The sequence below is a fragment of the Perca fluviatilis genome, chromosome 5, assembly GCF_010015445.1.
Source record: "Perca fluviatilis chromosome 5, GENO_Pfluv_1.0, whole genome shotgun sequence".
Classification (NCBI taxonomy): domain Eukaryota; kingdom Metazoa; phylum Chordata; class Actinopteri; order Perciformes; family Percidae; genus Perca; species Perca fluviatilis.
In genome coordinates, this window is record NC_053116.1 from 26,896,030 (window position 1) to 26,917,405 (window position 21,376).

At 40.4% G+C, this 21,376-nt stretch overlaps 1 protein-coding gene across 2 annotated transcripts in view; it reads left to right on the plus strand.

Annotated features, from left to right (window-relative positions):
• Positions 1 to 5,445: 5,445 nt before the first annotated feature.
• sema3bl (sema domain, immunoglobulin domain (Ig), short basic domain, secreted, (semaphorin) 3bl) overlaps positions 5,446 to 21,376 on the plus strand; it is a 61,419-nt gene continuing 45,488 nt past the window's right edge. For both annotated transcript variants that reach the window (XM_039800937.1, XM_039800938.1), the window contains exon 1: positions 5,446 to 5,837. In XM_039800937.1, the coding sequence (XP_039656871.1) occupies positions 5,732 to 5,837 (106 nt within the window). In that variant the 5' untranslated portion in view covers positions 5,446 to 5,731. The remainder of the gene's footprint in view (positions 5,838 to 21,376) is intronic.

The window sequence follows — 21,376 nt, forward strand, 5'->3', positions numbered from 1 at the left end:
AGGGCCAATCAACACGTTCTATCATATATTATCTATCATATTTAGATTTTTTTTTCCTGACCGATAGCCCGCCCGTGTTAACCACTTATTAACAGTTAACAATCAGCCGACTAAGTCCAAGTCCACCCGTCTGGGAGAGTTAGCAGCCACAATGTTGCGTACATTGTTGTTGACACATGCAGCAACTTTCCCAGTTCCCAAGTCTACACCACATCAATTAGTTTAGCTGCATGGTTGTCAGCTGTGGGTCTGCCTGACATACTCTGGGTTAGTAGGAAGTAGGGCTGGGCTATATGGCCTCAAAAAAAAATCCCTGATGTTTTCATAAAAAAATCTGATTCATGATTTAAATCGATTCCCCCCTACTTAAGATCAATCTGCAGATGACAAATAAATTACAAGATTACACGCACGCACACGCACACACACACACACACACACACACACACACACACACACACACACACACACACACACACACACACACACACACACAGGGCATGTATACCATTTGGATTATTCATGCCAATTTTATGTAAATATATTGGTTTGAGTGTTTGCCTTGGCCCCCTGGTTACAAGCCTGGCCCCCTGGTGGACAGGCTTGTAAACTCCAGAGTGTTATGTCCTTTGTGAGGTGTCACAAATGACACGCAATTCTTGCAATGATAGACATGGCCAAAATAGTGCTGGTAAGAGGCTTGCTAGCAGGACGTTTTACATGTTTACACGTGAATATACAGTTACTCTTCCATTGTATTGTGGACGGCAGCTACGGAATGCGCTACCGAGGTCACTGCCACATAATCCAACACTGCCACGACACAGACCCCGCCGTCAACATTGCCGGTCTTGGAGGAGACCGTTGGACTTGTAGTTGGTGGGTAGGCTAGTGGTGGGTAGCCTTCCGGTAACAGCTTTTTTTTGGCATGCTCTTGACAGCATTTCAATTGTATTTTTGCGTTTTCATGTGGACAGAGATTTTTCTAAACGGTGCATGTGTGGAACGAAGGAAAAATCCTGTTTTTAAAAATACACATTCACATGTCAGTGTTTCCTTTAGGATTTTTTTTTTTTGCAGTGGGGTCAGGTCTGTCCAAACAACAACCGTTTGATTTAGCGTGAATCGGTCCTTGGTAGTACCGACGTAATTCGGTCGGTACCCAAAAAAGTATAGAGTTTGGTACCCAACCTTAGTGCACTTACAACTGCAGCGACGACTGCATTGTGCGTCTGCGTTGTGTGTCTGCGTTGTGCGTCTGCCCTGTTTCTGGTGCTGTGGCGGCGGAGGTTTTTCCGTTTTGGACCGCCACTGCAGGGTCAGCATAGAGGAAACACTGAGTGTGGACTACACCTTAGTCATCTCACCTAATAATATTGCAGTAGGCCTTTTTCCTTTGGACATTTTGACGTATAATAGGTGTAAATAATACCATTAATGCAACAAGTCCGCCAAACCATACAATGATATGGGTCGTTTGTTCCCTACCCTGTAATACGACCCACAGGAGTGTTTCATAAAATAGCGCCCTAGTGGTGGCGGAAATACAACCTCATATCTAAACAATAGAAGGTCAGTCGCAGTGTTTTATGGAAAGGTCGCAATTTTAAACACGTCTTTAACGTTGTGAAATAGTCGCAGTTTGGTTATGTATGTTTAGGCAGTAGGTTCAAAACAGACGTTACTTCCTGAAGGCTAGGCACGTGATGCTGAACGTGACTTTCGTTAAGTTAAAAAAAAACAACTCACAGTTTATTTTTATTTTCAAATGGGACTTGATCCCTGCTCTCCCAGGTGAAAGTCCTGTGTTTGATTTGTCTTTCTCTGCATGCTTGTGATAATTTGCAAGCTAACACTTATCGTTGTTTTTGCAAAGGAAGCAATGTAACCTTTATAGTGCTAAAATCTCAAATCTGTTTTTTTTTATGTAAAAAAGTGTATAGTGCACAGTACATACTCTGATGTGTGTTGACACTTTTCCATGTATTACATTCCTTTATCGCTCTCTCTTCACTCATTCAGACATTTCTGAGTCACTTTGTCCTTTACCGTGTCTCCACTCATGTCATCTCTCTTATCCGGGGTTCTCCTCTTTATGCCAAGAAAGATAAAACATTTATGAACCCTCAGGCACACACACAAACACAACAGCTGTCTCCTCGCCTTGTGCTTCAAAATTGTTCTCCATCCTCTATTTCTGCCCTACCTCCCACATTGTGAATTCATGAACTTCTGCCCTGCCATTCCCAATCACTACTCAAGGAGCACCAATCTGATTTGTCAAAGTGACGCAATGTCAAGATGCTGGTAAGTGGTCTTACGTTTCAACTCCACTGACAGCTTGAAGAGCATAATTCAGCCCTAGCAGGATCTTGTGAGGCGCAGAGAAGGTCCTTTGCTCAGACAGTACAATTCAATCAGACAATGGACTGCAATTCTTAAGCGGAGGGGATTTGGAGAAGTATGGCATTCCTTTCAGAGTGAATTACATTGTTCAGGAGTTTGGATGGCGATACTGAGACACAAAAAGATCCTTCGTAGGCTTTTTAAGAGCCAGTGCCATGTTTGAAACCTATATGAGTGTTGTCTGTGATTGGTGACATTGGGGAATTTACAGAGAGAGTTAGAGAAAGGAAGAATAAATCAGAGCAAAGGAAATTATTTTCGTTTAATCAGCCCAGCTGCTCATGTTCCTCTTACAGTCTTGCGTTTAAAGAGGCACTTCTTCTCTCAGGTCATTTACCAGTGCAATCCAGGGAACACTCATACAAGGATGGTAAGAGGGCTGGTGTTTTGACAAATTAATTAATTCAGCTCTTGAACACTCACGCTGCCTGTGGCCTCTTGTGCTGCTTTCCCACGTCTGTTTGTCCTTCAAAAAGAATTTGCATTTGGTCGAGTGTTGTCCAATCATGAGCCGCTGAGGGCTGAGAGCACTTAATCAAAAACACCGATCAGGAAAACTTCAATCACAGGTGGTTGCTAACTTGTAAAATCAGTTGGTGTGTTGTTTGCTTTAAATACAAAAAGCTTAATCCTTTTGTCTTTGGTATTTATTAACATAATGTCAATGTCAATGGAATGCTATTATTTGTATGAATTGTAATTGCACACTTAATTTGGAATGCATTCTTGTTGCAAACACGTGCAAAGCTTTTGGAATAGTCCCATGGTTCAAATTATAGAAGGAAATAGCCAATTGTGATTTTACTGTTGCAAGATACTTTGGATTCATGCTTTTTAGAACTGAGAGCTAGCAAAAAGCCACATTTGGTTCGGTTTGTACATAAAATCAACATGTAAACAGAATAGCTGTAACACAGATAACATTTGTTATGCAATGCCATACTGCAGTGATAGTCAGCCATTTGGTTTGAAATGATTAAACATAATAATGATTAAAAGCATTCTGGATTCTGGATAAACATCCCCATTTATCTTTTAACAATTTTTTATTCTTAAAAATTTAAAACACCATGTGTAGCATTTCATTAACATCACATTAATGGTGACAATTAAGAAAAAACATCACTGGCCTCCACACAACATTTTACATCGTCTACCACTGTGTCCAATCTGCTATATTATTTTATGGCACAAAACAAGAGTAAACACAGATCGTATTTCAGAGTTTTTGGCAAAGGAATGGAAAGAGTTTGTCCTCTATAATATACAAAAAACATGTGCCTGAGGACAAGGACAAGTATCAACATCTTTATTTCATCAGTAAGAGTATCGGTGTTTGTTTGAAACATGATCTTAATTTCAAGAAGCACAAAACCATTGGAATGAGACAGAGGCTACTTGCTGTCAGCACCGTGGTTTTATTTGTCTACAGTAATTATACAAAGGTATTTTAATTGTTTTCTCAGTGATATAATAATGTTCAAATACTTCAAGTAGCACTTTGAAGTCACACAAAAATGTATAAGGGAATAAGGAGAGACCACTGCACAAAAACATTTTAGACATTGCATATTTGATGTTTTGTTGGCATATGTCTTATCTCAAATATAGGCAAAATATGCAGTTTTAGTGTATATCCATAAATAAGACATGTGATATATTGTTGTTTGAAAGAATTTGAGTTTGGGAGTCTGCAAGATACTAAAACGAAGATAAATCAAAACCTATTGCAGAAAATGAATGCAAGCATATCTACTAAGAGTGGAAATCAAAGCAATACTGAGCTCACGGTTGACTCTTTGTGTCACTCCGCTGGACATGACAAGTTCTGCAATAAAACTAGAACTTGAAGGGCACACAGGAGCCCCTTTCCTGGCACAAACAAGCCCTCAGCACAACTACGAGACACGCTGTCATCTAAAGCACAAAGCATTCCTGCTAACACTTTGGGACTCTTCTCTTTCCACATGTATGGGAGCCTCTTTCCTGGTACAAACAAATGTTCCCAAAAGACTCGGGGATGCAGTAACACTGACACCTTGAATGGCTCTCCCTCACCCTGCTGTGACCCCTGTGTTCACTTGTAGGCTTGCTCGTGAATAGATGCACATGGGAGGGGGTTGTGGAGAAGGTACCCCACAACTTAATTAAACTATTGAACATATCCCATTGGCGCTGAAGGGGTTAAGAAAGGCCTGCACAGGGCTGAGAGATGTGGAATTTTATTCATTTATAGCCCATAAATCACAGAGCTTCTTGATGTCTTCATTATCTTGAAAAGTCAGCTGGTGACAGTACTTCCTCCCTTAAAGGGCTAAAACTTGCATAAAGGGCCAGTTCACATAAAATACAAAAAGACATTTTTTTCTAACTTAGGTGAAAAGTATTTTAATTGTTTTGTTGAGCAAGGAATTTTCTTGAGTTAACCTTGAATATCTAATGTCATTTAGCCTCAGAACACTTCATTTTCGCTGACATGCTATCCTTTCTGCTTCTGTACTTCAGAATATTTTTTGGGAGCTATACTCCTTGTATTGGTAACACTTTATTTTCACCCCACATTTAGAATTATTAGCAATACATAGACAACCTATTAAATGGTTTACAACAAAACATAGATTTAACCAAATATATGGAATTTTAATAAGTGATTATTGATGCCATAGCCAACAACTTTAACTTTATTAATGAACACTTCAAATATCCTATCTACTTAACATTATAATGTTAGAGGTTCATATACTTCTTAGAAATGACAAATGGCCTCTATAAACAATCTCAAAGTTACATTGTATGTTACTAAGTGCACTTGACTTGATGTTGAAATGATGTTATGAATCATCTCTAAGAGTAAGCAGATGAGCGTTTCGAGTCTGTCGTGCGTAAAGGAGGGGCAGGTCAGTTGAAGCGCTACTTCTCTCTATCTGTGTCTCTCTCTGTCTCTGTCTCTCTCTCTCTGTGTGTTGTTAAGGCGTGGTGTAGGCTATGTCTCTCTCTCTCTCTCTCTCTCTCTCTCTCTCTCTCTCTCTCTCTGGCTGAAACAGACTTCTGTTGGGCAGCTGTTGGAAGTGAACTGAAGGAGTGTCAGTCTTCAGAGCGTAGTCAGCGAATCAGCTCATCAGCCCGGGTAGAGCACCAGCTGCTCGGTCACAGACCCTTTTACGCACCGAAGGAACTACCTGAAAACGCAAATGTTGGCATTGTGAGAACAAGGATCCAGCAGTTCCCCCCCACCCTAAATTCTCCTGGAATATTCTGTTTGATTGTTGGCAACATATTTTTAAAAAGTCGTCAGTTAAAAGACGGAGTGCATCTCCTCAGCAGAATGAAGGGATTTTCACCTTTCTTCACCATGATTCTTATTGCGCTACTTGTCGCCACCGTCTCAGCGACCAAGTTAAATGTCCCGCGCCTGAGACTGTCATACAAAGGTAATTAATCTATCTATCTATCTATCTATCTATCTATCTATCTATCTATCTATCTATCTATCTATCTATCTATCTATCTATCTATCAATCTATCTATCTATCTATCTATCTATCCTCTGTGCGCGCACGTGCCAACAGGTGGCATTAATTAGTGATCTTGACCGTCTTGGTTTAGTATTTGGAGACTTCTCTCCTCTTTCAGATATTAAAACAAGTATGTGAATATTTCAACTCGTGGTAAAGAAGTTTACATGTTTTTTTTGTTTTTTTTTTTAAATGAATTATTATTCGTGTATTTATCTCAAACTATTTATTCTCTTCGCGGTGGTCCGAGCTGGAAGCGTTTAATCCGGGTCGATGTTTTGGCTACTGTTTTGGGGGTTTATGTGTTTTAGGAGGCACGCATAGCCTACGTTAATTTGCTGGTTTCCAGGTTGGAACCGCTCTGCGGTGCAGGCAGTGTGTCCAGCCGGAGGAGGTTTTGGCCGAGGTTTATCGCTTTGCGGTGGGATACACCGGGGCGCTGATCGTCTCACTATCGAGGTTTATTTGGAGCGGAAACCACAACGGAAATACTTTGGAAGGATGTTACATAATTATCGTGTATACATATGGTTATTAACATTATGTCATAGTCTAAAAGATTTGCAGAGGTGGATTTAGTCTGTTTCAAAAAGTTCAGGCTGTCCAAACCCTGATATTGACCTTTCACATTTTAAACACAAAAATGATTTCTGCTCTTAACAATCAAAAGTATGATTACACTGATTTCATTGGTGCCAAAATCACCATCATTGAAACATTGCCATATACAGTATCGTTTCCTCAGTTCACACACCATGCTCTCTCTCCTCCTCTCCCCTCTAATCTCAACCCTGTTGTTGGATATGACTCACTCAGGTTTAATGATACTAAGGAACCTGTGTGTGTGTGTGTGTGTGTGTGTGTGTGTGTGTGTGTGTGTGTGTGTGTGTGTGTGTGTGTGCTTAAGTTCTGTTGACTGTGTTGTTGCCAAACCATGCTCATTGTTTCGTTTCACTCAGTCCAGAGCGGAGCTGCAATCATCATCAACGATAGATATCACACAGGATTTCCTCCCGTTCAGCTCCATGTTTCCAGGATAAAAGTCACCATCTGAGTTTACTGGTCTTCCTGTTGGCTGCACTGGAAATAGAGTGAGAGAGAGAGAGAGAGAGAGAGAGACAGAGAGAGAAAGAGAGACTGAAATGAGAGAGAATAACTACAAAGGGATAGAATACATATTGAGGTCATAGGGAAATGCAGAGACACATACTTGTTTTTAACAATTGTAGGCTACTTGTTTGCATATTTTTTTACTACTAGGCTCTGCTTTATACTTTCTTAATAATTGTTGAAAATGTTAGTAGGTGTTAGGTCATATTCATGGTCCTGCAAAGGATGAACCCTAATGCTTTAGGTCACCCCTGACCTTTCCTCTAGTGACATCATCAGGCCATTATTTTCACTTGTGCACATCAAATACCCAAACGTAATGGACAAATCACCATAATTTTCTGAACACCTTCATTCTCCCCAGATGATTAACTGTTTCCTTTTTTAACAGTCTATGAGCTTACCTTTTGAACCACCCCCTTGAGGCCAACAAAAGATATCGCATAATGGGTAGATTGCCATGAAAGTTGCTGCGCACATTCATGCTGCCATGGGAATCTACCCTTGTAATTTGATTGACCCAATGGCCGTGCCTCTTGCGGCAATCACAGAACAAATGTAACTTAAGCCACACTTCTGGGGCTGAATAGCAAAATTGTCAGTATGTTGTTTGCAACATTGACTATAGCACTTATGTGACGTGGGAGTTGGATGTGACACACTCTGTATTTTATCCTCTCTTCAACCAAAATTGATGGTATATTTTTTTATTTTTTACTGTATATCTTGAGAGTCAATGCTCTTTTTTTTTATCATTATGGCGTGAAATGCTTTTAGCTGAATGCCATACCATGGAGTTACTGAATTGGAGTTACTGAATGATATTTTTGTAGAATATATAGGAAATCCTGCAACACAATTGAGTAGTAGAAACAGAATGAAGCTCTGTTATTAAAGTTATTATTCAAGTCATGCCCTGGGCAAACACCAGAGGTGGAAAAAGCAGTGCCCAAGATGGTGAGTCACTTACTCATTTCGAGCCCCTTTTTCAAAGCATTAGATTCATTTTCACTATGGTCTAGCAATAAACCGCACCATATAAAACCAGTTTTTCAATTTCTTGAAATCGAAAAAACACTCACCTCACATTTTGCCAGCATTATGAGGAGTGTGGGAAGAAACTCTGCCTATAAGATTCTCATTAGTGACCAACAAGTTTCTCGCTTCCTGTCTGGATGACCTTAGATTTGACCCCACAGTTTGCCCTGTTTTACATAATTTCCCCCTCAGTTTAAGTCTCTCGTTTCCTTGTTTGACTCGACCGTAAATCGTTCCATACGTCTCCATGCGTCTCATCTTCTCACTCTTAAGTCTAATCTCTCATTCCTCTGTCTAACCTCAGTGTTCTTTCTTCCCCCTCTGTTTGTGTGTCTCTTCCTCTATCGCTCCTTCTTTCATTAAAACCCGGAGAAGCCCAGAGGGTGTTTGAATTCCCAGGAGGATGTAGAGGTAATTTAACAACAGGAAAAGCTGTCATTATCTCATTTCAATCAATTAGTGGGTAGAAGTTCAAGCAGGAAGAAGACCATTTTACATCCGAACTATTAAAGTACTCCTCTATCTTTATGTTTACTTCAAACATCCCAGTCAGCAGTGATTTAATCGTTTGCAGGTAAACATACATCATGGTAAAATGAGTTGAAGAGATAATCTTTTTTCTATTTAACATAAACCAAGCCATTCAACAGCATTTCAAAGTCAAATAGGTCCTAAATACATGTTAGAATATTTACATTTAAATGCTCGTAAACTGCTTTTGACCTGCAATTAACCAAATCACTATCACTTAGTCCTTTCTGGTATTTTACTGCTTAATTCATTAATTCATTTTCTCTTCCTTCCTAATTATTTTCACCATCATAGGACACTGTACTTATCTGACATTAATGTTTGTAATATTTAGAGCTAATCCCAGTTCATATTTTTTTAAACCTAATTTTCATTTCAAACTCTCAATAACAAAAGTGAGAATGTGTGTGTGTCTGTGTGTGTTCATGCGTGTGTCTTATGGGGTGACATTGAGGCGTCGAGGTATGTGATGTGTGTGTGTGGTTGGCTGCCCTCCCAGCCCTCTGCCAAGCATTTATACCAACCTCCCATCATGCATCTCTCTCTGCCTTTCTCTATCTGTCTCTGTATGTCTTTCATTTGTCTTCCTCCTTCAATCTGCCTGCTTCATTTATTCATTTGAATTCCCCCCCCCTCTCTCTCTCTCTTTCTCTCTCTTGCTCCCTCTCTCTCACACACACACACACACACACACACACACACACACACACACACTCTGTCTAATACAATATTCACTTTGTCTCACCAAAGGCAGGGGGGCACTTGAAAACATCAGCGTCCTATTTTGATCAGATTGCATTAGTTTAGAGTGAAGGGTTCTGTTTGTTTTCGCTTACAGACTGTGAATTAATGAGTTTGTTTTCTCAGTCGGCTTTGCCCAGATGCGTACATAGGCCTACAGACGGCTGTTAGTTGTTCTTAGGTTCTTAGGGTAATCTGTCACCGGCAGTCTGTTGGAGACTCCGGAGCTGCTGAAATGTAGGGCGTCTCCTATCCTTTCATCTTTCAGCTCTTTTCCTTTCCTTCTCCATTCTTTTTCATCCATCACTCCCTCCGTGCTCTGTGTAATAGCTCGTTCATTGCAATCCTCCTCTCTCCTGCTTTTCCCGAGCTTAAATGCTCCCAGGCCTCTGGACCGATCTAAAACCCAGTGAATGAAAAGAAAAAGAGGAAATAAAAGAGAGAAACTTGAAGGTTTAAGTAACCAAGCCAACTGGCTTGTCAAGCACATGTTTTTTTTACTGGGATATAAGCGTCAGCTCTAAGAAATATTGGAAAGAGGAGCGGGTTTTAGAGGTTTTAGTGTTTTAGTAATGGTTGACATGTGTTTAAATTTCAAATGTTTTTATAAGTTCTTTATCATATAGTCAAGGGGTCTTTAGCCCGCAGGCTTAATAGCCAATATTTTAAGTTTACAGCACATGAACAACAGTCCAAATAGTTTAATAAAAGAAAGAAAAAGGTGGAAGTTGTAATAATTTTATTGATTTCAGCTGTCCAGTGACAGAGAGATGTATTTACGGAAGCTGAAACTATTTCATAAGGTCTTTAAGCTTTCAAGTGAAGATGGGTTGAGATGTAAGGGCAGCTTTATGTTGGTGACAGGTTTCTAAAGTTTTGTATGCAAGTTTGTTTCCCAAACCTGTCCACTCGTACACCCTTATAAAAGCATTTAATATGCATGTATTTTAATTATTATATATCATGGTGAAGAATTGGCTGGTTGGTGTGTATTATGTAAGGGATAATTCCATTGATTTTAATAAATGACACGGGCTAAGAACTGCTATAACTATCATGAAACATAAACACATAGGGTATTATTCCGCTAATAATGTGGACATTAGCCAACAAAATGTCATATGTTATCAAATTAAAAATATCAGTTCCATTAGCTTTAACCATTTATCCTTTAGAGGGTTACAGGGGGGAGGGAGCCGATCCCAGCTGACATTGGGCAAGAGGCGGGGTACACCCTGGACAGGTCACCAGTCAATCACAGTGCTGACACAGAGGCAGACAACCATTCACACCCACAGTGACACCTGTGGGCAATTAAGAGTCGCAAAATAACTTAACCTGCATGTCGTTTGACTGTGCGAGGAAACTGGAGCACTCGGAGAAACCATGCAAACTCCACACAGAAGGACCAGAGCCCGGCCGTGAGGCGACAGTGCTAACCACTGCAACATCATTCACTCATATAGCCTTAATTATTTCTCACTCTTTTGTTTAAAAGAGGAACTCCACACTATGTTTTTCAATTACATAGATTGTTGTTGGCATATGATGTTAAAACAAGGGACATATTGTCATATGTATAGTCCTGTGTGTACCTGGCTGTCAACTGGACACTGATGCAATAGCTTCCCCTTCTTGTTACAGTAGTAATTTAAGATTGACAAAGACTTTATATAGAAACACAGGTTTCAAGAGCATACAGCCAGAAAATTTATATAACAATATTTGTATTTTGATTGTTTGGGATTGGCCATGGTATGAGAGGATAACCCTCTCCAACTCATGCCGTTACTAGAAAAAAACACACATTTTACATCCAGGGAGTAATATTCAACTTTTATAACCAAAACATATTGACTCTGCATGTTACTCTACTTTGGTATAAAATCATAACCAAAAACATGCTTTTGTTTATTCAGTGACTATTAGAATTCTAGATGATTTCTTTCTCACGAATGGCACATTTATTAGTATATTTGATGATATATCATTATTGTAAGACTGGTCATGTACAAATAATATATTTCATTAGTGTTTGTATAATAGCCTACATACTGTAATGGAAGCGGCACAGAAGTGCTTTGTCTGGCCCATTACATCACCCATATTCTTTTTGGAGGCTACAGAGACACCATAGAGAGGTTTTTGGTCTGGTATGTGGACCTCCTGACAGAGGAAACGCACTACACTGTGGCACAGCGGGCATGATGTGAGGGGTGGAGAACGTGTGTGTGTGTGTGTGTGTGTGTGTGTGTGTGTGTGTGTGTGTGTGTGTGTGTGTGTGTGTGTGTGTGTGTGTGTGTGTGTGTGTGTGTGTGTGTGTGTGTGTGTGTGTGTGTGAAAAGAGGCACAGTGAGTATGTTGGATATCTGTGTGCTGAGGTGTTAGTGTGTAGGCGTTTTGGATGTGTAAAGCATTCATGTGTGTGTATGTGTTACTGTGTGGGTGTGTATGAAGTGCAAAATGGATCTGTGTGAAAGAAAAAGAAATGTACTGCTTCTGATGTGGAAATCTGTGTGTACTTAACAGTTGGTGTGTTTGAAGCTAACTGTGTGTAATTGAGAGAGAGAGAGAGAGAGAGAGCAAATACATCTGATGTAGACATCTGTGTGTCTCAGGGTGTCACTTGTGTGTCATGTCAACAGCATCTCTCATGTGACAACCCTCAGATGGCGGCCTGGCGAGATCACAGACAACACACAGATGGAGGAATTAGAGACTGAGGGAGAGAGACTTAACAGTCAATGTGTGAGAGACAGGGAGCTGGAAAAAGGATTGAGATAAACACAGGGCCAGATCAGAGAGCACAGATGGAGAGGAAGCTGGGGTGAGAAGAAAAAAAAGTGCCTGCAATGTTTGAGAGAAAAGAAAAAGGATGGAGTGAGTGAAAAACAAAGTAAGAAAAAGAAAGGAAGAGACCCGGAATAGATAATTCACCCATCAGAAATCCACAAGGAGGTCAAAAAGAAGAAATTGTTTATTAACACTGTGGATGAAAATATATGTCTTAGATTTGCTGAACCACAGTGTCATGCCGGTAATGAATAACCCCACTGCTGACTGTTTCTCCTGCTTATGAAAGGAAATTACATTATAGGAGAGGTTGAGGCTGAAATGAACCAGGAACATGTTGGTAGTTCAAGTAGTTTTATCTCCATCATCATAAAGTAGAAACATGTAGATAATATTAGACTGTGGATGCAGAAATGACTTGTTTCTAACTGGCTGGCAGCATTAAAATCATACAACAGGGCACTCTTAAGCAGTTGGTAAGGTATATTACGTAAACGGGTAACCATAGCAACAGCAATTCCCCTGCATTACAGTCAACTGCCAATGGTGAAAGTGATCTAATCATGGGTAAGACAGAGAAGTTGAATCATAATTTGATTACAACTTATTTTTGCCTCAGATAAATGGCCAGCAGTAATCAGCATTTTTGCAGTAACTGGTGGCAGCAGGAGATGACTGCTTGTACTTATTTAAGTAATCCTCTTAGTCCCTTAAGGAGATAAAGGTGATTAAAGGATGAGGCTGACAATATTCTATATTTTATAATTGTCAACAAATGCCATGAAAAGAGCAAACCCATCTAAATTGATTCTAAGTATTGCCTGTGTAGCCTATTCCTTTTATTCATAGACTTCCACTTGTAGTTCATTGTAAGATGCTAGAGTTTCAAATGTGTATTAATCTGTGGCTAAAAAAAATTGCGAATGCAACTATTAAGCCTACGCCTGTTTGAGGAATGCATGCTTAAAACTACAGTACCCAGCTGTTTTAGAAGTTTTACAGAAAAGGTAGGAATGTCAGAAATTACTAGGACTAGGACATTGTTGGTTTAGGTCTCATTACCAGCCACGACAGCGATGCTGGTATTGTTTGCATCTTGTTGGTCTATGTGTGTCATCATGGCAAAATGTGGTCCTAGAAAAACGCCTATTCTGGAACTAGACCTTCATTTTGATGACAGCTACACACCTATAAAGCTTTCTGACTGTATCTTGCACAGTTGTGATGCTGTCGCAGTGACAGATTCTGACCGCAGAGATATAAACAACTGGCAAAGTACTCAAAACTGCCTCTGTGGTAGTTTTTGTACACTAGTTGTCTCCGAGACCACATGATGAGACACACACACACACACACACACACACACAGAGACACACACACACACACACACACACACACACAGACTCACAAGGTGAAAACAATACCAGCGTGGATGCTCTTACACCCACAATGTCCCTCAAAGTCCAACGATAGACTAATAAACCCCTGCTGGTTTCAAACAGCTTAGCTTTGCTGTCAAACATGTCCAGATAAACACTGCATTGATACCCCTTAAATGTCAGTGCATACAGGCCTCTGCAAGGCTCAACTGCCTGAACCAGAACTGCACTGTGAATTAAAACATGTGCCCCTAATGCTGGCATGAATCAACGGACTGAAGGTTGAATGGAAGAGGGGCTTGTCCACGAAAGAGAGGAACCATCAATGACTTTCAAAGGACATAGAGAGAAAAGGAAAGAGGGGGAAAGAGAGGGAAGTAATGAATGAAAGATCTGTGAATGTGTAGAGAAAACAGATGGATCCATGAAAGAGTACATGTAAAAGAAACAGAGGAAGAGAGGGAATGAAGAGAGGAAAAAGCGGGCATTAGACAGAGATGGAAATGCAGATGAAAAGATGTCATGGTACTGTGGTGGAGAGAGATAAATGAATGATAAAAGCAAAGACAGAGAGGCTAAGAAAATGAATAGAAAAGGAAAAGACAAGAGGAGAGTGAAAGAGTGGAGAGAAAGATAAGGGAGATGGAAGAATGGCAGATAGATGGATCAAAGGTAGAGAGAGGCTAACCTGAAGGCTGAAAGACACTGGTCCCTTTGAGAAGCGAAGGTTGAGGGTTCAAGTCCCAACAATGTGGCTTTGACCATCTGTCATGTAGATTACTCCACTTACACACAGGAGCTGTGTGTGTGTGTGTGTGTGTGTGTGTGTGTGTGTGTGTGTGTGTGTGTGTGTGTGTGTGTGTGTGTGTGTGTGTGTGTGTGTGTGTGTGTGTGTGTGTGTGTGTGTGTGTGTGTGTGTGTGTGTGTGTTGCGCACATAGTGGAAGTATCCTGTAGCTCTTTCCTTTGTGAAATCTTTAGGTCTATTCACTCTTGTTTGACTAGCATGTCCAAGTTAAAGAGTAGATGTGTGTGTGTGTGTGTGTGTGTGTGTGTGTGTGTGTGTGTGTGTGTGTGTGTGTGTGTGTCTAAATGTGCTAAGAGGCCAGCCAAAACCAACCCCAGTATCCATAGCGATGGCTGTTGTTTTAACATGAGCGTTACAGATCATAGCAATGTATGTTCACCAAGGGGGGTTCAAGTCCTGAAAAACAATTTATCTAAACCTTCTACACTCTGCCACACCCTGAAGAATGAACACACACCCAGCAGCACTCCTCCCTGCTGTCCTTGAGAGGTCTGACCCATTCTCTGCTCTGGTACCAGTCTGATCTATTGTTATGTACTTTGTTCTGGTCTGGTCTGTACTGGTTTTAGCAGTTGTTCTATTATTGTTATTTCCATTCTGTTGTAGCTCCAAATACCATTTAAAATTAGCCTGACAAGCCAGAACCACATCAAGATGTTGGGTCTGGGAACTCACCGTTGGCATGGCTCAATCCGAGGGGTGGGATAAACGGTTGTCTTTCAAATTCCCAACCTACAACCAAGCAGAGCAACGAAGAAGGTAGTGGAGCTAGTTGATAGATTAAACTTTTGCCGTATCCGGTCGGCAAAACTCCGAAAACATCTTCCTTTTTTAAGAATGAGTTCAGTGCTGTTCTTTGTTCTTTTCTCTAAGAAAAGCTTAACTCCAAGTCTTCCAGAAGACCGCTGTTCGCCAGCATCAGCAGCAGCCAAAAGCCCGTCCACCTAATTTAAAATATCTGTGTAGGATTTTGGTTTGATTGCAGTGTCTCTGCTGGTATATTTTCGTTTGCAGATAAATTAGATAGTCCTGGTGAAAATGGGAGCATGAAATGTTTAAATCCTGTTTTCCACCGTCAACCCCACATGGAAATAAAAATATGAGTATAGTTGACATAGGTTAGGTTGGTGGTTTAAGGTTAGCCAACTAAAACCACTTGTTGGGGTGTCTTGGGGTGCCTGTAGTCTACAACAAAGGCAAAATGACAGACAAATAACCATTAACCATTAAATAAGTAACAAGGTTCTACAGACATGCTAGTGGCTAGTGTTACTTTCCAACAAACATTTGGACGATATGACAGCACCAATTTTGAACCACCGGTGAGAATGTAGTATTAAAAATTTAAGTTATTATAACTTATATGACAATCTGCTGTTCATGTCTATCCAAAGCTTTTAATACTTTCAACAAATCGCAGTCTCATAATAACACCTTGCAAAAACTTTGTGCTCACTTGGACTAATGTTGAACTTGGCCTCCTCCTGTACATCACTGTCCGCCAAGTGCATGCTGGGTCGTGGTGTTGGAACGACAGATGCCTTGCCAGTGTTTTATAGTAAGTCCTACTGTTTCAACTTTAGAAAGAAACATCTCTCCACCACCCTCTCTCTATGAGATACTGTGGATAAACATCCTGGGGTCTGTTTGTGTATTTTTTTCACTGAAGACATTAAAGGATTACCAGGCATTACATACACAGTAGTACAGCTGGATCTTCCTGCAGAGAGCAGCAAGCACACAAAGAAAGAAAAACAGAACGAAAAAACCTACTACGATGATCTCTCTCTCTCACACACACACACATACACACACACACACACACGCAAAGACAAAGAGGGTTCTTCTTGTCTTCTCATGTCGATTCAGTGTCCTACCATTTAGCACTATGGCTCAGAACCAATGCAAGTAATAATAGAGAAACAGGCCAGAGGTGATGGGAACCCTCTTTAATGCAGGATGGTAGACATTACATGTCACACACACTGAGGTGCTGCACCTCCTGCCCCAAAAACAAACACAATCAATTAGTTCCACTAGAGCTGCTGATGAGAAGAGCTCAGTACAAGGGACTCTACTGTGGACTGATATATCTATTAGACAGCCAAAAAAAAGTGTAGTAAGATCAATTCTGTTTTAATGCAAATTGCCTTTTGTATTTTGGTAAGTTCGTAATAAAAAAAATGGTTGATAGGTTGGCTATATTGGCCTTCTTTTTTTCAATTACATACAAATATAAAAAAATAGATTTGTTGTCCTACATTTGTTTATGTTTATATGGCTATGTATCTTCATCTCTGTGTAACCTTATATCTTCATAATTGCAGTTTTTGGTTTAAAACCAACACTTGTTCAACATCAAAGTGTTTCACAAAATAACCAAGCCGACAATTGATTTGCTGTAAAAGCAAACAAATTAATGTACATGTGACTTAATGTAAAAAACAATAGTTTTGACTAAACTAAAAAAAGCAATTGAATTCTACTGTACAGAATTGCCTGTTTGCCTGCACTGTGCTGCATTTAAATGTGTGTGTGTGTGTGTGTGTGTGTGTGTGTGTGTGTGTGTGTGTGTGTGTGTGTGTGTGGGTGTGTGTGTGTGTGTGTGAGGAAACACAGCCAGCAGCGACTTTATAGAGGGCGGTTGGCCTCGGATGAGGCGTTGAGGGAGGGATGAGAAAAGACTGAAGTTTAAGAAGAGACTAAGGGAATAAAATAGCATTGGTCTTTCTTCAGAGAGTAATATAGTGTAGTATCAGGAGGTGTGATGAAGTGAAATGGAGTAAGGATGAGGAGTGAGGATAACAGATTTCTGAGGCAAAGGGAGGGTGAGATTAAGAAAGGAAAGCAGGGATGAGAAAAAGGAGGAAAGCTCGGGTTAAGAGGAGTGGGGTATGTCATGGATCATTTTGGATGAGAGAGATTAAATAAGCGAGAGATATGTGTGTGGTTCATGTGAGTAATAGAGTAAGACTGGATTGAAAATGGAAGGAAAAAAGATGGATAGAGAGAAAAGCAACTGGCCGTCAGGGAGTGAGGAATTAAGGAGAGAAAGAGGGCAGGAAGGAGAGACAAAGGAGGGTGAGGTTTGATGAGGATCAAGGGTGATGAGGTAACACCCTGCGCTGTGTTTTGATTGGCCCGGCAGGGGAGATTGGGTAACAGAAACTCTGATAGGCATTCTGAGGAGGGAGGGAGAGAGAGAGAGAGAGAGAGAGAGAGAGAGAGAGAGAGAGAGAGAGAGAGAGAGAGAGAGAGAGAGAGAGAGAGAGAGAGGGAGAGGGAGAGGAGAGAGAGAGAGAGGAAAATAAATATTAAAGAAAAAATAAAGAGACAGGCAAAGAGAGTGAAATCAAAATCGGACTGTAAGGTCACTACATTTCACTTCTCATGGTTTTATCACATGATTAAGTGTGTCAAGAATGCGAGCTATGTGGGTAAAATGACATCTCCAGTGAGGAGCAGTAACAGGTTGGCAGGAAATCCCAGGATTTACTCTGTCATGACTTTCCTGGCATGTGGTATCTCTGCCAGCACACATCCCTGTGAGTTTAAATAATAAACAGATATCTAGATAGATAGTCTTCATCTAATAGCTGTGAAGTAATACTTTCTAAATAAGGTTATGGTTAAAAGAAGAAACCTGATAAAGATTGTGAGTGACAGCAAAATTGTGCTCTAAATTAAAAACATTAAATACAAACTGTGCTACCCTATAATAATGATGCAGCCTTAATAGAGTTCTATGTGAAACTATATTAGCATGTATGGACATAGAAAACTGAACACAGAAACATAAGATCGATCACAAAAGATGCACTTGCAAAATTCTTGTTATCTAAACGACATCAGAAAGAAACACCAGATTTCAATGTAGAAAAGACAACAATCATCAATTAATGATTCAATTTGTGTGAGAGTCTGAACTTTGCAATTCGGTCACTATTATTCTGTACTGTGAGTGGCTGATGCTCTTCCTTTTTTTTATCTGCCGCCGTCGTCTTTTACACAAGTGACAGAGAGAGAGAGAAAGAGAAGGTTTTCACTGAGAAAACTAAACCAACCTGTTTACCCTGATATATCCAATCCCGCTCTGGCCTGCGTCCGAAATTCCATACTAACATGCTATTTAGTAGGCTATGCTAAAACAGTAAGTGACATTCTTCAGTGTGTCTCACATCTGTCTCAAAATCTTAGTATGAAACCTAAATAGTATGTGCAGGGCATACTGTTTGCAGGAAAATATTACAGTATGCAAACACTGGACATTAAGTCTGCATACATATCCCATAATGCAATGTGATAGTGACGACGACGTTTATAACAGACAAATGGACAGCGACCAAGGCGTGTTAGCATACTAACATTTTTTTATTACTGTAACTGTAAATGCAAAGTACAGCTACCCTGAAGTTGTGACATGGTTCAGAAATAAATATACAGTACTGCATGTGTTGTTAATATCCTACTTGTTTAGTATTTTGACTTCCTGCACTTACAGTATCAACACACTCCGAATTCAGATACATGTATGAATATGACCTATATTCTATATAAAGATACATTGACACATTTATGTCGACAACAATAAATGCAACAGTACAGTAGAAATAAGTTTGGCATGAATTTTCTTCTTTTTCTTTATACAGTATGTATGAAAAATGTGAGGTCAGAAAGTGATCAATAATGTAGGCCATTTGTGCAGCCCTAATACACATCTCACAAAGACAAAGTGAAGAGGATGAGAGGCAATATGAGACCTGGGAAAGGAGGGTGTATGTAGGAGGAATGGGAGGGGTGAGAGCAGGAGAAGCACTGTGAGATGACTTTTTGTGCATGCAGCAGATTCCAGAAATACTTGGCACACTGCAATAATATACAGCCGAAATCTAATGATACCCTGGGAAATCTGTCAGCGTTGTAATGAGTCTAAAGGGTCTTTATTTATTTGTGAGTGTGTGTGTTTGTGTGTCAGAGCTCATAAAAACAAAATGTCAAAAAGCAATATTTTGCGACAGAGACTGACAGTCAGTTTTGTCAGCTGAAGATGGGAGTAGGTGTGATTTAACCAGGGACGTACGTGTGTGTGTGTGTGTGTGTGTGTGTGTGTGTGTGTGTGTGTGTGTGTGTGTGTGTGTGTGTGTGTTTTCTGGTATGGATTTTGTAGCACAGGGGGTCTAATGGGCTTCAGATGTGTCCCCCTCTCCCACTGAGCCAACGATAATACTATTTTGTGTGTGTGTGTGTGTGTTACATACATACATGCATGCATGCATTTGTGTGTGTCTGCAGCTTAACACAGCTTACACTCTGCCTGTGCCCAATTTGTACATGAGAGATGTCAGCATAAGATTTGGAAGTTCACTTTTTTCATTCTCGGCTCAATTCTTTTCTTCTGTTTCTCCTTTTGAACCCACTTTCACTCTTGTTTCCAGACTTGTCAGTGCAAATCTTACTTTTAACCATTTTGTTGCAGTAATGCTGCCCTCATTTTCATCACACTAGATCTTTTCTTTTCTTTCATTAATTAGAAGTCATTGGGTGATGAAAGGACCATGTGAGCTCCCATATGAAACAAAAATCTCACCAGCAGCAGTGAATTAAATTGCAGAGTCCGAGTCATCTCAGATTTGATAGACACCGCGGCATGCCTCGGCCTGACTAAGCGGAACATTGACAATGTAAACATATCCCGGGATAAATTACTGCATCCATATCTTTGAAGTGGCTGAAACTGCATGATGGGATAGCTGAGGTTCGACACATACAGTGAAACCAGATGCTCTTTCGCGTGTCGCTTCGGTTTGGCACGGCGGCTGTTTGTCAATGCAGCGTCGGCTGGCTGCCTCTAGGGAAAAAAGACACATTGGAGACAGATGTAGAAGTTTCCCTATGGATGCTGTGAGGGATCTTGTAGATGTATAGGGTCTTAGGACACAAGACGGAAAAAAGGAGAGACAAGAGAGAAGCAAAGGTGAGAGAGACAGGAAGACAGATGGACAGACCTGAGAGATGAAATTGAAGACATTTAGAAGGGACTTCAAGAGAGGAAAAAAAACACCCGAGAGGAAGTTAAAGATGAATAGACAGAAGAGAGATCATGATGAAGAGGTGAGAGGTTAAATAGATAGACGGAAGAGATGTGAAGACGGATAGACAGCAAGCTAGAGATTTTGGTGAGAGGTGAGACAGTGGCGTGGTTTCCACAGTGAGGCGATGAGCTGCTGGAGTGATAACAAGCTGCAGATGGAAGCTGTTAGCGCACCTTTCCCCTCTGTTTTCTGTGTGTGTGTGTGTGTGTGCGCGTGTGTGTGTGTGTGTGTGTGTGTATGTGTACATTTTTTGATTTTATTTGAAGATTTGTGTATACTTCTGAGTGATTTATGAGACACAAAGGCAGAAAGAAAGAAGAGAATGAGACATCAAACATGATTGAGGACTGAGTGTTTGCAAGTGTGTAAACAGCATGAAGGGGGGAAAATAATGTCACAAGGTACACTGTGCAAAACAATAACCTTGAGCTTTACAGAGAGAATCAGATGATCACTCCATTAAAGGATGAAAGTTCAGGAAACTGGATCTTTGAACCTGTCCGAATGAACTGAGACACACCTGCAGATGCCAAACAAATACTGAAAGAGTTATGATGACGATATTGTCTGTGTTAAACAGACAATCATTGTTCAGAGACACAGAACTTCATTTTAAATGCCAGTCTGGCGCACCCTTACGCATTTTTCCAAATTGCCAAACATGATAAGTCTGTGGCAAAAATACATAAATATAACAAACCTATTAAACCTTGTTAGTGGGGGTCAGATAGTTTCTTATACTTAAATGCACATGGGTTACAAACATTTGACAACTATGCAACTATGCCCTAGCAACCTGACATTATTCGTCTTCTGCAATCTTTCCTGTCAAAACAAAGAGGTGTGCTGTGAACATTAGATCTAATACCTACATCATCTGTTGCAGGTCTCAGCACACACCACAAACGTACACTATCAGCACACATACACCCACCCACACACGGTCTTGTCACTCATCTCCAGC